The sequence below is a fragment of the Pristiophorus japonicus genome, chromosome 19 (assembly GCF_044704955.1).
Source record: "Pristiophorus japonicus isolate sPriJap1 chromosome 19, sPriJap1.hap1, whole genome shotgun sequence".
Taxonomy (NCBI): Eukaryota; Metazoa; Chordata; class Chondrichthyes; family Pristiophoridae; genus Pristiophorus; species Pristiophorus japonicus.
The window spans coordinates 85121915-85137552 of record NC_091995.1 but is presented as its reverse complement, the minus strand read 5'-3'; the positions used below and the strand labels follow the sequence as shown (position 1 = coordinate 85137552).

Genomic DNA, 15638 nt, shown 5'->3' with positions numbered 1-15638 from the left:
AGTAGGTTGGGTCACTACTCATTGGAATTCAGAAGAATGAGAGGTGATCTTATCGAAACGTATAAGATTATGAGGGGGCTCGACAAGGTGGATGCAGAGAGAATGTTTCCACTGGTAGGGGAGACTAGAACTAGAGGGCACGATCTTAGAATAAGGGGTCACCCATTTAAAACAGAGATGAGGAGAAATTTCTTCTCTGAGGGTTGTAAATCTGTGGAATTTGCTGCCTCAGAGAACTGTGGAAGCTGGGACGTTGAATAAATTTAAGATAGAAAGAGACAGTTTCTTAAAAGATAAGGGGATAAGAGGTTATGGGGAGCGAGCGGGGAAGTGGACCCGAGTCCATGATCAGATCAACCATGATCGTATTGAATGGTGGAGCAGGCTCGAGGGGCCGTATGGCCTACTCCTGCTCCTATTGCTTATGTTCTTATGTTCTTTTCTCCCCCCTTTCCCTGCCCCTGCACTTGCTTAAAAACCTGTTACATCTCTCAACTTTTTCCAGTTCTGAAGAAGGGTCATCGACCTGAAACGTTAACTCAGTTTCTCTCTCCACAGGTACTGCCTGACCCGCTGAGTGTTTCCAGCATTTTCTGTTTTTACTTCAGATTCTCAGCCTCCACAGTGTTTTGCTTTGTTATCTACTCTCATGGGGTTAAAAATGATTCCCAATTGAACTCCAAGGTTAGAGGTCACCTTGGTACTTGGGCCATTATCTGTAGAATAGACGAATCTTTGCAAAGGAGTCCAGGAAACAAGTGCCACCCCACACCGCCCCCATACTGATGCCTCTGCTTGACTAATTAAATCCAGTGCATACCTGAAATATGGAACATCCACCATTTCACACCAGGCTCTGGCTCGATCTACAGCTCGACCATCGGAATCAGTGCACTGACAAACAGAAGGTCAAGGTTCCATTACTACAGTTACACATGTACGAGTCTCTCTCCTCACATCGCCAAGAAACATTTTGTTCTCACACTGCCACACGCCTTGTACTGGCCGGGCAACGTACTCCCAGACTGGCACCGATTCACTGATTAGGTCATTTCGGAGACGTAGCAAGTGTGGTTTGACCAGGCTAACATCCCCAGTATTGAAGCACTGGCCACACTCGATCAGCTTTGCTGGGCAGGCCACATAGTTCGCATGCCAGTTACGAGACTCCCTAAGCAAATGCTTTATGCGGAGCTCCTTCATGGTAAACGAGCCAAAGGAGGACAGTTACAAGGACACCCTCAAAGCCTCCCTGGTAAAGTGCAACATCACCACTGACACCTGGGAGACCCTGGCCGCAGACCGCCCGAGGTGGAGAAAGTGCATCCGGGAGGGCGTTGAGTTCTTCGAGTCTCAACACAAAGAGCATGAAGAGGCCAAGCGCAGGCAGCGGAAGGAATGCGCGGCAAACCAGCCCCACCCACCCCTTCCCTCAATGAATGTCTGTCCCACCTGTTCAGTCATCAAAAAACTCACTTTGGGAGTGGAAGCAAGTCTTCCTCGATTCCGAGGGACTGCCGATGATGATGATGGTTTGGGGAGAGGAGGACGACAATATTCTTCAATTTAATTGTGAAAAACAAATATCCCATATGCACTTTAAAAAGAAGTCTAAATATTTTAGCAGTAATAATTATATTTTTTAAAAATCACTTTACATTAACACCTCATTCTAGAGAGTCCATGGATACTCAAAAAGATTGCTAGTCTGGTTCCAGTTTGTCACGTGCCAGTTGTTAGTGAGGCCTACACCAGTAATAAAAGTAATGCCATACGTTAATTCATTTTTATTGAGAAACCAAAGTAAAGATGCAGGGATTGAAAAGAGCAGTACCGAAGACAATGTAAGCTAAGTAATTAGGTGAGGCCCCTCCATTTCACACCACCATCCTGATTTGGAAATATATCGGCCATTCCTTTGTCTTCGCTGGTTCAAAATCCCCAAACTCCCTCCCTAACAGCACTGTGGGAGCACCTTCACCACACGGACTGCAGCGGTTCAAGGCGGCGGCTCACCACCACCTTCTCAAGGGGCAATTAGAGACGGGCAATAAATGAAGGTCTTGCCAGCGACGCCCACATCCCATAAAATAATTTTTAAAAAAGCAAAGCTTGGGTTTCAAAAGCCTTGTAGATTGTAGGAGTTGGGAAGCACAAAGTGTAGCAGCTTTGAGATCCGGGGAAAGAACGAGTCTGGGTAGCTGACACTGTGGCGAAGCTTGACGCCATACTTAGCAGGAACAGGAGCGCAAAGTTCAGGGGAGCATGAAGCATAGCATTAATGATAATGAGGTCATCATTCAATGCATCATCATAGGCAGTCCCTCGGAATCGAGGAAGACTTGCTTCCATTCTAAAAGTGAGTTCTCAGAGACTGTACAGTCCAATACGGGAATTACAGTCTCTGTCACAGGTGGGACAGGTTTGCCGCACGCTCCTTCCGCTGCCTGCGCTTGATTTCTGCATGCTCTCGGCGACGAGACTCGAGGTGCTCAACGCCCTCCCGGATGGCTCTTCCTCCACTTAGAGCGGTCTTGGGCCAGCGATTCCCATTGTCGGTGGGGGATGTTGCACTTTTTCCGGGAGGCTTTGAGGGTGTCCTCGAAACGTTTCCTCTGCCCACCTGGGGCTCTCTTGCCGTGTAGGAGTTCCGATTGGAGCGCTTGCTTTGGGAGTCTTGCATGAGGCATGCGAACAATGTGGCCCGCCCGACGGAGCAGGTCGAGTGTGGTCAGTGCTTCGATGCTGGGGATGTTGGCCTGGTCGAGTACACCGATATTGCACCATTACATTGGCAACGTCAGAATCCAAGCACTGTACAATCACCAGTTTCAAGCTTATTATAGTAAAAGGCAGATTTAGCCTGGTTTTGAACGAATGGGAAAGATTACGTGTCACAAAGATAACAGGCCTAGTGAGTCCTTCAACACCCCATTTTGAAGAATAGTAAATTCATACAAGGGAAGGGGGAAAACAGCTCACTTCCTACGCATTATACTTACACAGTCAACCACCATCTTGCCCAGCTCCCTGGCACCAAAGACCGTTTTAGCCAGTTCCCAGGGATTGGAGGGACGAAAGACGTCGACAGATGTCACGGGTACCTGTGGTGGCTTTCCTGTTCCAAGGGAGACAACAACGCCAAGCCTCTTCATCTGATTCTCGCTACCCTATAAATTGAACACCGTTTAAATAGAAAGCTCAAACTGACACCATGACAGACAAAAGTTGCAATCACAAACCGATCCTTAATTTTTGTTACTTACCCAGTAACATTTATTGATGAACTTTCTGCTGTTTGAGGGTGTAGTCACAGACCATTGTACATGGTTCTGCACAACACCAATTCTCCACTGATTTCAAGAATTCCACTCTTCAATGCCTGTATCGAGTAGGTTATTCTTCATCGAATCATAGAAATTTATAGCACAGAAGGCGGCCATTCGGCCCAGCGTGTCCATGTCCGAGGGATAGCAAGCGTCAAATTTTGACTGCAGAGTCATCAAGAGTCGAGCTCAATTTTGGTTAAGCCTTGTCCTCACTCGATGGCAACGTATGCTCACTTCTGGGAGGATAGTGATCAAGAATCCTGCGGATATTTCACCCATCCCAGCCCGTTCACCCCCCTGCCTAGACTGGGCCATCTACAGCAACATTTCAATGGAAATCAGCTCATGGACCAAACCAGGGACTTGCCTTTCCTGTACAGCTCACACCCCTACAACCCACTGGGCCATCGGAAGAGCGACGAGAATCTTTGCAAGCAATCTTTCAAATGCTCAATGCCTCGCTCTTGAACGTTGTAAATGATCACCTGCTGTATGACATTGCTATGAGCAATGCGAGACCTGCAATGGTCACTCTCAGTGCCTCAAAATCAGAATCACAATTTGAAGATTTTGGTAGCAACTGGGCACTTTCAGCAGTTTCAACACAGATATATTAAAAAGACACTGAATGGTTGTGCACTAGCATTGTTAAGGGTGCCAATCTCTGAGCTATAAGTTCTTTGCACAATGCAGAATGAAGGACTAAAAGAAAAAAGTGGGCAAAATATGGACTGGAATTCCCCTTGGATGGGCTTATCTGAAATACCCAAGTTTCTAACACACCAGTGACTGGATCTGTTGAGAGTAATTTTCGGCCAGTCTTTGCGACAGCAGAAGCTGGAGTTAGAAACATGGAAAATAGGAGCTGTAGTAGGCCTTTCGGCCCTTCGAGTCTGCATCGCCATTCAATATGATCATGGCTGATCCTCTCTCTCAACGCCATATTCCCGCTTTTTCCCCTTAGAAACTAAACTAGCTGCCTGGATTTGGGCCTGTCCCGTCTTAGAATTAGCAGCAGGTTGATTGAATATAAACAATGCGTACCTTTCTCTTCAGATGCTGATTGTATTCGTGGATTTCAGTCAAGGCGTCCAGCGTTGGGTTATTCGCAAGCAGCCCCCCATCCAGAAAGCGGCCCATCGGTCGGAAGTAGGTTGGGGCTGCACCACTACATCGAGCAGCTCGCCACACTAGCTGGTCTGTTTTGAAGGAAAGCCGCAATTTCAAACATCCGCGGGACATGCTACCCCTAACTGGCTGATTACAGATTACTTTTATCCAAATTTGCCACCAACCTTTGGCCGCCAGGTACGATTACTCACTGACCAGAGGTTGTGGCTTTCAGTGTGGTAACACCACTATAGTACCAATGTTAGTGTCCTCGATCAGGCCAACATCCCCAGCATCGAAGCACTGACCACACTCGACCAGCTCTGTTGGGCGGGCCACATCGTCCGCATGTCCGACACAAGACTCCCAAAGCAAGCGCTCTACAAGGAACTCCTACATGGCAAGCGAGCCCCAGGTGGGCAGAGGAAACGTTTCAAGGACACCCTCAAAGCCTCCTTGATAAAATGCAACATCCCCCACCGATACCTGGGAATCGCTGGCCAAAGACCGCCCCAACTGGAGGAAGAGCATCCGGGTGGGCGCTGAGCACCTCGAGTCTCGTCGCTGTGAGCGTGCAGAAAGCAAGCGGAAGGAGCGTGTGGCAAACCAGATTCCCCACCCACCCTTTCTTTCAACGACTGTCTGTCCCACCTGAGACAGAGACTGTTATTCCCGTATTGGACTGTACAGTCACCCGAGAACTCACTTTTAGAATGGAAGCAATTCTTCCTCAATTTCGAGGGGCTGTCTATGATGACGACCACTTTTAAAAAGGGTTGTTTCCACTTTAGTTGGAACTTCCAAAGCTCATCCTTTGCTGAAGGTGCCTCTAAGTTTATTATCCTCCTTCATGCCAATCACTCCTTCAACTCCCCTCAAGATACATGCAAGTATAGCCCAATGGTAAAGGCTAAATAGCCAGCCCTTTGCACTACAGTCTATTCACTACACGCACACAGTTGAGCTTAGGTTCACGGGAAGCGGGGGCCTGCTCATGGAACACGCTGAGAGCTTGTTTCCCCTGGCAGGAGAGTCTCGAACTAGAGGGCACAGTCTCAAAATAAGGGGTGGGCCATTTAAGACTGAGATGAGGAGGAATTTCTTCACTTCAGAGGGTTGTGAATCTTCCGAATTCTCTACCTCAAAAGGTTGTGGTTGAGTCTATTCCAGGCTGAGATCGGTAGGTTTTTGGACTCGAGAGATTTTGGGATCGGGCAGGAAGGTCAATGATCAGCCATGATCTTATTGAATGACGGAGCAGGCGGGAGGGGCCATATGGCCTATTCTTATGTTCTTGTGAGGGCTATGAATTAAGAATTTGGGGAGCAAGTTCAAATTGTAACACCTCATATCCTGATGCAGCTGATGGTTTAGGCCAAAAAAGTTTGGATAAATTGGGACAGTATTACAGAGGATAGATCAGCTGTTCTGAGAAAGCTGAGACGCCAGTGTTTGTTCTCACACAGGCGAGGCTCAGAGAAACTAGCGCCACACTCAGCCAAATGGGCGACAGAAAACAGCCGTGCTGGATATAGATGGTGACTACATCGCCAGAATATTGTGCATTCCTCAGCAAAACCCTAAGGAAATTCTATTTCCATAGCAGCACACATTCTTAGACAGTCTTGCAGCTGTGAGAGATTGTGTGTTTAAAAGAAAAACATATGTACGCAATATTTTTGAAAATAGCATTTTGCAACACTCATTGCAATTGTAATGGTTGGAGGGGCTGGGGGGCGGGAACGACTACAGCAGGGTCCAGAATTCCGATAGGTCTGGCAGGCTGTGTTGAACTGTTTATGGAAGAGGAGGAAAATGGTTGGAGCCAATTATGTTTCGATAAATTGGACAGAATTACAGAGCATAGATCAGCTGTTTTGAGAAAACGGTGACGCCAGTCTCACACCTCGAAGGTGCCATGGGACATGTTTCTATGTGGATGTGGAATATAAATAAAAGCTGCTGTGTTGCTAGATTTATAACATTTCTAGGAATATGCTGGTGCATCCTCTGTGACATTGTCCATGGGGATTCAGGACCAAGGGCATTTTCGGGTCAAGCAGGGTGCGATGATGGGGAAGAAAACAAACCCACGGCAGGAAGGGGAGGAGAGGGGAGGGGAGGGAGAGGCGAATAGGAGGAAAAGGGAGTGAGAGGCAGGGAGAAGAGGGAGTCAAAGGAGGGGGAAAGAGGAATGGAGTAAACAGAAAAGAAAAAAAACTTGCATTCATATAGCGCCTTTCACGACCACCAGTCGTTTCAAAGCGCTTTACAGCCAATGAAGTACTTTTGGAGTGTAGTCACTGTTGTAATGTAGGAAATGCAGCAGCCAATTTGCACACAGCAAGCTCCCACACACAGCAATGTGATAATGACCCAGATAATCTGTTTTCGTTATGTTGATTGAGGGATAAATATTGGCCCAGGACACCGGGGAGAAGTCCCCTGCTCTTCTTCGAAATAGTGCCCTGGGATCTTTTACATCCACCCGAGAGAGCAGACGGAACCTCAGTTTAACGTCTCAGCCGAAAGACGGCACCTCCGACAGTGCAGCACTCCCTCAGCACTGCACTGGAGTGTCGGCGTAGATTTATGTGCTCAAGTCTCTGGAGTGGGACTTGAACCCACAACCTTCTGACTCAGAGGCGAGAGAGTGTTACCCACTGAGACATAGCTGACACAAGAGGGGCAAGAGCAGAGGGGTTTGAGAGAGGGGTGACAAGAGGAAGGTGCTTTACATTATTTTTGCTATGGCGGCCCCGTCACATAACATTATGCTGACAGCTCGACGTATCGGACAATAGCATTGCAATGTTGCAACCATGCAGCATTTTTAATATCTCTCAGATGGTAGAGTAAGTGAGGAACTGTCATGGCGAATTAGTTTTTGCTGGAATGTGACTTGGAAGAAAACTAGAATAGCAGAGAAAGATTTTGCATAATAGTTTGGTGAATTTTTAAAAAAACAGAAAGTCGTCTGGCAGAAAGGGGAAAAACAGCAACTTGAAACACCTGACCGAGGATGGAGAAGAAAATTAAATGACAAATTAGCAGACTTGTTGTGTCTGATAGACAAAAGAGATTCCATTAGAAAGTTAGAAAAAGATGCTGTAAATGTGAAAACAAATCCTCTGTAACCCTATATTTTTGAAATGTCTATTCAATTTTTTAAGCAACATTAACATTTTCTAAACTAGAATTTATGATCTTTTAAAAGAATTTCATGACAGGATTATCTTGCTATTCTGTTCCAAAAAGGCAATCATACTGAGTCCACGGCCAGATCAGCCATGATCTTGTTGAATGGCGGAGCAGGCTCGAGGGGCTAGATGGCCTACTCCTGCTCCTAATTCTTATGTTCTTATGTCAGGAATGGGGCAGGTCGCCATGTCTTTTAAACTACTTTGTTTTTTTTTTTAAATGGATTGTACAGGCAAGATTTAGGTAAAAAATGAATTAAAGATTTGTGCTTTTATTGCGTATCTCCTTCAAGTTTTGATGTATAATGTTATGTTGCATAGCGTAATGCTGTGCCAATCTACAACTTTGAAAGAAACGCACAAACATTAATTAAAATCTCATTTCGGGGCAATGGCGGCGATAAGCATTTCCGGGCGGGCACTCACCTTCCAGTGCCCCGCCGGGACTTTCGGGGCCGGTTTTGGTAAGGGCGCGGAGCAGTATCGCCCGGGAGAGGCGAGCCGGAGTGCAACGCCCCTGGTTGCGACACCGGCTCGATTTTTGCCCGATCCCGTCGCGCCCCGCAGCGCTCCCTGCCGGGACCGCCTGTGAAAGTGGGCAGTCCGAGCTGCAGCAGCTGCAGTGAGGTCAGTATCGTCGACCTCGGGTAAGTGTGATTATTTTTTTTTCCGCGATTTACGTTGTGCTGGCGTGAGTTATGTATTGGAATGTTTTTGCCGAGTTATTTTCAGGTTTTTTCTTTCCCTTCCCCACCCCCCACCCACGGCCTCTCTCAGGGCGCTCCGAGGCCGGCTCTTTAGCTCAGGATTTTCCCATGCTCAGCCAGCCTAGCGCCCTAGGAGAGGTGTGGAAGGCCTCCCTTAGCGCTCCGCCCCACACTCAGGGCCCAGCTGATGAATTTTGATGACTGAGGACGCAAACTGTTCCCGGGCACAAACTTTACCGCCCCACCGCCATTACCGCCCCGAAATGAGCAGAACCGAAAATCCCGCCCTTGATCTCCACAGCACCACCACAGTACAAGTTATGTAAATGCGCGTCTTGTGGGTCGGGCACTGATGCACTTTCCATTTACCTTTCGGCTGAGTGAGGTCCTGGAACTCCGCTGTCCGCATGTAGGGCGGACCATGCCTCAACTCCGGTGGGCTGTAGTTGCGGAACAGATGAAGCTCTCCAGGATGCCGATCTGCAAGGGTTCCTGTCACCATGACTCTATGGGGTGGAGGGGATATAGGTGGGGGCAAAGAGTAAACATCAAGAGTACTTTCCCAAAATAGAAGTTCCAAACAACAAAACTTTAATGGGATTTTTGTTTGCATTGAGGTAAAGTGCTTTCCATGTAAACAATTCCCCAATACAGTGGTTAATATGAAACAAACACTTGCATTTATGTAGCGCCTTTCACGACCTCAAGACATCCCAAAGCATTTTACAGCCAATAGAGTACTGTTGGAGTGTAATCACTGTTGTAATGTAAGAAACGCGGCAGCAAATTTACGCACAGCAAGGTCCCGTGAACAGCAATATGAAAATGTCAGATAATCTGTTTTAGTGATGTTGGTTAAGAGATAAATAATGGCCCATTTCTTCTTCGAAATAGTGCTGTGGGATCCTTTACGTCCACCCGAGAGAGAAAACAGAGCCTTGGTCTAATGCCTCATCTGAAAGACGGCACCTCCAACAGTGCAGCGCTCACTCAGCACTGACCTGGAGTGTCAGCCTAGATTTTTGTGCTCAAGTCTCTGGAGTGGGACTTGAACCCACAACCTTCTGACTCAGAGGCGAGAGTGCTACCCACTGAGCCACGGCTAACAGCCATCTCTATGCGAGCTGATCTTTAAAGAAGTGTTTTTCATTTGAGTTGCCCCCACCTGCCCCCCCCACCATGTCAGCGATGAGATTGAACAACTCCTTCGATAAACTATCTGAAAAGCTTACACAAAATAAAAAAGTGCGATGTACACATTTATTCTAAAAATCAAAGAGTGAATTTAACATAATACGTAAAGATAATATAGCATTGGGGATTGGTTGCAAGCAGAGGTTAGGTATGTAAAATGGACAACATTTTGCATGTAGCAAAGCAACTGGGGCAAAACAGACAGAGATGGGCCAAAACAGAGATAACAAGCTTTCTTCGCCATTCGAAAATCTAAATTAACTCACTTTGGTTTGGTGACATCGGTCATTTTGGTATGTTCCCCAAATTCCTTCTTCAGAAACTCCTCGAGTGGAACTGAGGAGAATGGTCTGGATCCTTTAAATACTTCATCTTTCATCCGGAAATAAAGGCAGCGTAGATATTGCATGGATTTGCCTACAAGTTAGAGCAAAGTGGGAGTCGCAGGTAAAGCACGCATCGCAGAAAAGAGGACAGCCCACATAAAGTCAATACAGTCAACAAGGGGTCTGCCATTTCGGACTGAGATGAGGAGAAACTCTTTCATTCAAAAGTACTGTGAACAATGTTTCCGATAAACTGCACAACCATGCAGCAGTCTAGAGGTCCCGCGCAGGCAGCTGACCGGCTTTATGATGGAAAAACCCCGCATGCGTGGAAATTTAACTGGGTCACACAGCCCGTTAAAGGGGCCCCATAAAAGTTAGAAGGAAGATTGGTTATGAATCTTTGGCATTCTCTACCCCAGAGGGCTGTTGATGCTCAGTCATTGAGCATATTCAATAGATCGATTGATTTTGGATACTAAGGAAACTAAGAGATACGGGTACTGAAGTTGCATGATCAGCCATGATCTTATTGAATGGTGGAGCAGGCTCGAGGGGCCAAATGGCCTACTCCTGCTCCTATTTCGTATGTATAATTCTTACATGTTTTGACAACATGAAACATTGACTCATCTGTTCGTGCCACAGATACTGACTTGACCTGCTGAAGGTTTCCAGCACTTTTTGTTCATGGAACCTAGATGGCACTGGAGAGTAATCAGTATCCAAGGAATAAAACCAAAAAATGCTAGAAATCTCAGGTCAGGCAGCATCTGTGATGAAGGGTCATCGACCCGAAATGTTAACTCTGCTTCCCTCTCCACAGATGCTGCCTGACCTACTGAGATTTCCAACATTTTCTGTTTTTATTCCAGATTCCAGCATCCGCGGTATTTTGCGTTTGTATCAATATCCCAAGGAACTACAGTGAGGTACTGGGGAGTAATTCATGTCTGTGGAACCAGTGAGGTACTAGGGAGTAATTCATGTCTGTGGAACCAGTGAGGTACTAGGGAGTAATTCATGTCTGTGGAACCAGTGAGGTACTAGGGAGTAATTCATGTCTGTGGAACCAGTGAGGTACTAAGGAGTAATTCATGTCTGTGGAACCAGTGAGGTACTGGGGAGTAATTCATGTCTGTGGAACCAGTGAGGTACTAGGGAGTAATTCATGTCTGTGGAACCAGTGAGGTACTAGGGAGTAATTCATGTCTGTGGAACCAGTGAGGTACTGGGGAGTAATTCATGTCTGTGGAACCAGTGAGGTACTAGGGAGTAATTCATGTCTGTGGAACCAGTGAGGTACTAGGGAGTAATTCATGTCTGTGGAACCAGTGAGGTACTAGGGAGTAATTCATGTCTGTGGAACCAGTGAGGTACTAGGGAGTAATTCATGTCTGTGGAACCAGTGAGGTACTAGGGAGTAATTCATGTTTATGAAAGGGAAATCATGCTTGACAAATCTTCTGGAATTTTTTGAGGATGTAACTAGCAGAGTGGGCTAGGGAGAATCAGTGGATGTGGTGTATTTGGACTTTCAAAAGGCTTTTGACAAGGTCCTGCATAAGAGATTGGTGTGCAAAATTAAAGCGCATGATATTGGGGGTAATGTACTGAAGTGGATAGAGAACTGGTTGGCAGACAGGAAGCAGAGAGTCGGGATAAACGGGTCCTTTTCAGAATGGCAGGCAGTGACTAGTGGAGTGCCGCAGGGCTCAGTTCTGGGACCTCAGCTCTTTACAATATATATTAACGATTTAGATGAAGGAATTAAGTGTAATATCTCCAAGTTTGCGGATGACACTAAACTGGGTGGCGGTGTGAGCTGTGAGGAGGACGCTAAGAGGCTGCAGGGTGACTTGGACAGATTAGGTGAATGGGCAAATACATGGCAGATGCAGTATAATGTTTATAAATGTGAGGTTACCTATTTTGGGGACGAAAACACGAAGGCAGAATATTATCCGACTGGCGGCAGATTAGGAAAAGGGGAGGTGCAACGAGACCTGGGTGTCATGGTTCATCAGTCACTGAAAGTGGGCATGCAGGTACAGCAGGCGGTGAAGAAGGCAAATGGTATGTTGGCTTTCAGAGCTAGGGGATTTGAGGAGGTCTTACTGCAGTTGTACAGGGGCTTAGTGAGGTCTCAACTGGAATATTGTGTTCAGTTTTGGTCTCCTAATCTGAGGAAGGACGTTCTTGCTATTGAGGGAGTGCAGCGAAGGTTCACCAGACTGATTCCAAGGATGGCTGGGCTGTCATATGAGGAGAGACTGGATCAACTGGGCCTTTATTCACTGGAGTTTAGAAGGATAAGAGGGGATCTCATAGAAACGTATAAGATTTTGACGGGACTGGACAGGTTAGATGCAGGAAGAATGTTCCCGATGTTGGGGAAGTCCAGAACCAGGGGACATAGTCTTAGGATAAGGGGTAGGCCATTTAGGACTGAGATGAGGAGAAACTTCTTCACTCAGAGAGTTGTTAACCTATGGAATTCCCTGTCGCAGAGTTGCTGATGCCAGTTCATTGGATATATTCAAGAGGGAGTTAGATATGGCCCTTACGGCTAAGGGGATCAAGGGGTAGGGAGAGAAAGCAGGAAAGGGGTACTGAGGGAATGATCAGCCATGATCTTATTGAATGGCGGTGCAGGCTCGAAGGGCCGAATGGCCGACTCCTGTACCTATTTTCTATGTTTCTATGCCTGTGGAACCACAGTAAGGTACTGGGGAGTAATTCATATCTGTGGAACCACAGTAAGGTACTGGGTAATTTATGCCTGTGGAACCACAGTGAGGTACTGGGTAATTTATGCCTGTGGAACCACAGTAAGGTACTGGGTAATTTATGCCTGTGGAACCACAGTGAGGTACTGGGTAATTTATGCCTGTGGAACCACAGTAAGGTACTGGGTAATTTATGCCTGTGGAACCACAGTGAGGTACTGGGTAATTTATGCCTGTGGAACCACAGTGAGGTACTGGGTAATTTATGCCTGTGGAACCACAGTGAGGTACTGGGTAATTTATGCCTGTGGAACCACAGTGAGGTACTGGGTAATTTATGCCTGTGGAACCACAGTGAGGTACTGGGTAATTTATGCCTGTGGAACCACAGTGAGGTACTGGGTAATTTATGCCTGTGGAACCACAGTGAGGTACTGGGTAATTTATGCCTGTGGAACCACAGTGAGGTACTGGGTAATTTATGCCTGTGGAACCAGAGTGAGGTACTGGGTAATTTATGCCTGTGGAACCACAGTGAGGTACTGGGTAATTTATGCCTGTGGAACCACAGTGAGGTACTGGGTAATTTATGCCTGTGGAACCACAGTGAGGTACTGGGTAATTTATGCCTGTGGAACCACAGTGAGGTACTGGGTAATTTATGCCTGTGGAACCACAGTAAGGTACCGGGTAATTTATGCCTGTGGAACCACAGTAAGGTACTGGGTAATTTATGCCTGTGGAACCAAAGTAAGGTACTGGGTAATTTATGTCTGTGGAACCACAGTGAGGTACCGGGTAATTTATGCCTGTGGAACCACAGTGCGGTACCGGGTAATTTATGCCTGTGGAACCACAGTAAGGTACTGGGTAATTTATGCCTGTGGAACCACAGTGAGGTACTGGGGAGTAAGTTATACCTGTGGAACCACAGTAAGGTACTGGGTAATTTATGCCTGTGGAACCACAGTAAGGTACTGGGGAGTAAGTTATACCTGTGGAACCACAGTAAGGTACTGGGGAGTAAGTTATGCCTGTGGAACCACAGTGAGGTACTGGGTAATTTATGCCTGTGGAACCACGATGAGGTACTGGGGAGTAATTTATGCCTGTGGAACCACAGTAAGGTACTGGGTAATTTATGTCTGTGGAACCACAGTGAGGTACTGGGTAATTTATGCCTGTGGAACCACAGTGAGGTACTGGGTAATTTATGCCTGTGGAACCACAGTAAGGTACTGGGTAATTTATGCCTGTGGAACCACAGTGAGGTACTGGGTAATTTATGCCTGTGGAACCACAGTGAGGTACTGGGTAATTTATGCCTGTGGAACCACAGTGAGGTACTGGGTAATTTATGCCTGTGGAACCACAGTGAGGTACTGGGTAATTTATGCCTGTGGAACCACAGTAAGGTACTGGGTAATTTATGCCTGTGGAACCACAGTAAGGTACTGGGTAATTTATGCCTGTGGAACCACAGTACTGCAAAGACTGAACACCCTCTGCAAAGGAGCAGTAAGAAGGAAATGGTACAACAAAAGTAAAGGATTCCTTTCCCCCCTCCAAAATAAAGGAAACTTGCTGAGCCCAAACTATTATTTGTGCAATTTCTCTCCTCAGTGGAGACTCACACACTGGAGTGAAATGTTACGTCAATGAAAAGGAAACAATTTCTACACAAAATGGCTGTTGCTAGGATGCCGCTGACATGCAGCTTTAAATCAAAGCAATTGGACAAGGCAGGATAGAAGCACTAGTAAAATGTGTCCCTTCATAACACTGAACCCACCTACAAGGTGTCTCCTTGCAAGGAACCTGCCATTACTCAAGGGATATAGAGATGGGCAGGAAAGTGGAGTTGAGGTTGAAGATCAGCCATGATCTTATTGAATGGCGGAGCAGGCTCAAGACGCTGTATGGACACCTCCTGCTCCTAATACATATGTTCTCATTTTGGTTAGCTTTCGTGCCCAAATTTTGCAATTTAATGGCACGTTCTGGTTTAGTCATTAAATAACTTTAGCTCACAGAAGCTAAAGAAAGATGACTTGCATGTACATAGCGCCTTTCATAACCACTGGACACCCCAAAGTGCTTTACACCCAAGAAGGACTTTTTGGAATGCAGTCACTGTTGTAATGTAGGAAATGCGGCAGCCAATTTGCGCACAGCAAGCTCCCACAAACAGCAATGTGACAATGACCAGATAATCTGTTTTTTTAAGTGATGTTGGATGACACAGCAGCAAAGCTCGATAAACAAGGGGTATTTGCTGAAAATACTGCGCTCCCAAATATCCATTTCTGGTATTTATGGAAAAAGATGTAATTTGAAGTGAAAGTACTGTCGCATTCATCTCTTGCAAAATTAGTTTCGAGTTACCTCCACACTATTGTGCATTGGGGCGTTGGAAAATATTAGAATTAAGGAATGACTCATTTAAACATTAATTGTGCACAATGTTTTTATCTTCTTCTGACAGCAGAGACACAGAATGGTGCAGCAGTGACTCTCTACCAACTAGCTATTCTGCATGTGCGAGTATAGACAGCGAGAGGTCGAAATTCGTTATGGCCGTTTTTACGGCGGTGTCACCACCTGAGTGCTGATTTTACGCCCAAAGATGAGAGAGCAGCGCTAAAAAGTGGCGTTGTACACTCACCCCCGGCACCAATGGGGCGGGAGCTAAGGAGGCCGGCTCAATTCTGCATCGGGAGGTTGCCGGCCTGCGAGGTGAAGAAACGGGAAGAAAAAATAAATAACTCAAACTTCTCCGACCCACATGCACACTTCCCCACTGTTACAACTAATGAGAAAATGCTGAAATAAATGAAGAAAAAAAACTTATCGTGCTCTTTGGGCGATTCCGCCCAAGAACCGCTAATGTACTCATCACTTTTTCTAGCATGTAAGAACACCTAATATCGCCACAGCGGCACCAAGGGCACTGCACGCTGGATGGCGTCACCACGTGGGTGGCGTTAGAGGGTGCGGCGTTACCTCTTGAACGCCTCTACCAAAGAGCCGACTGAATTTCTCC

At 46.5% G+C, this 15638-nt stretch overlaps 1 protein-coding gene across 4 annotated transcripts in view; it reads right to left on the bottom strand.

The window, feature by feature from the left end:
• The window catches only part of pla2g6 (phospholipase A2, group VI (cytosolic, calcium-independent)), a 101744-nt gene that overhangs the window by 4180 nt on the left and 81926 nt on the right, over positions 1–15638 (bottom strand). For 3 of the 4 annotated variants that reach the window (XM_070861712.1, XM_070861713.1, XM_070861714.1), the window contains 5 exons: positions 9807–9957; positions 8716–8852; positions 4374–4528; positions 3003–3170; positions 821–894 (listed from right to left, as the gene is read on the bottom strand). In XM_070861712.1, coding sequence (XP_070717813.1) covers positions 821–894; positions 3003–3170; positions 4374–4528; positions 8716–8852; positions 9807–9957 — 685 coding nt within the window. Of the gene's footprint in view, positions 1–820; positions 895–3002; positions 3171–3266; positions 4529–8715; positions 8853–9806; positions 9958–15638 lie in introns of those variants that run through there. The other variant, XR_011587873.1, reaches the window with a different exon arrangement.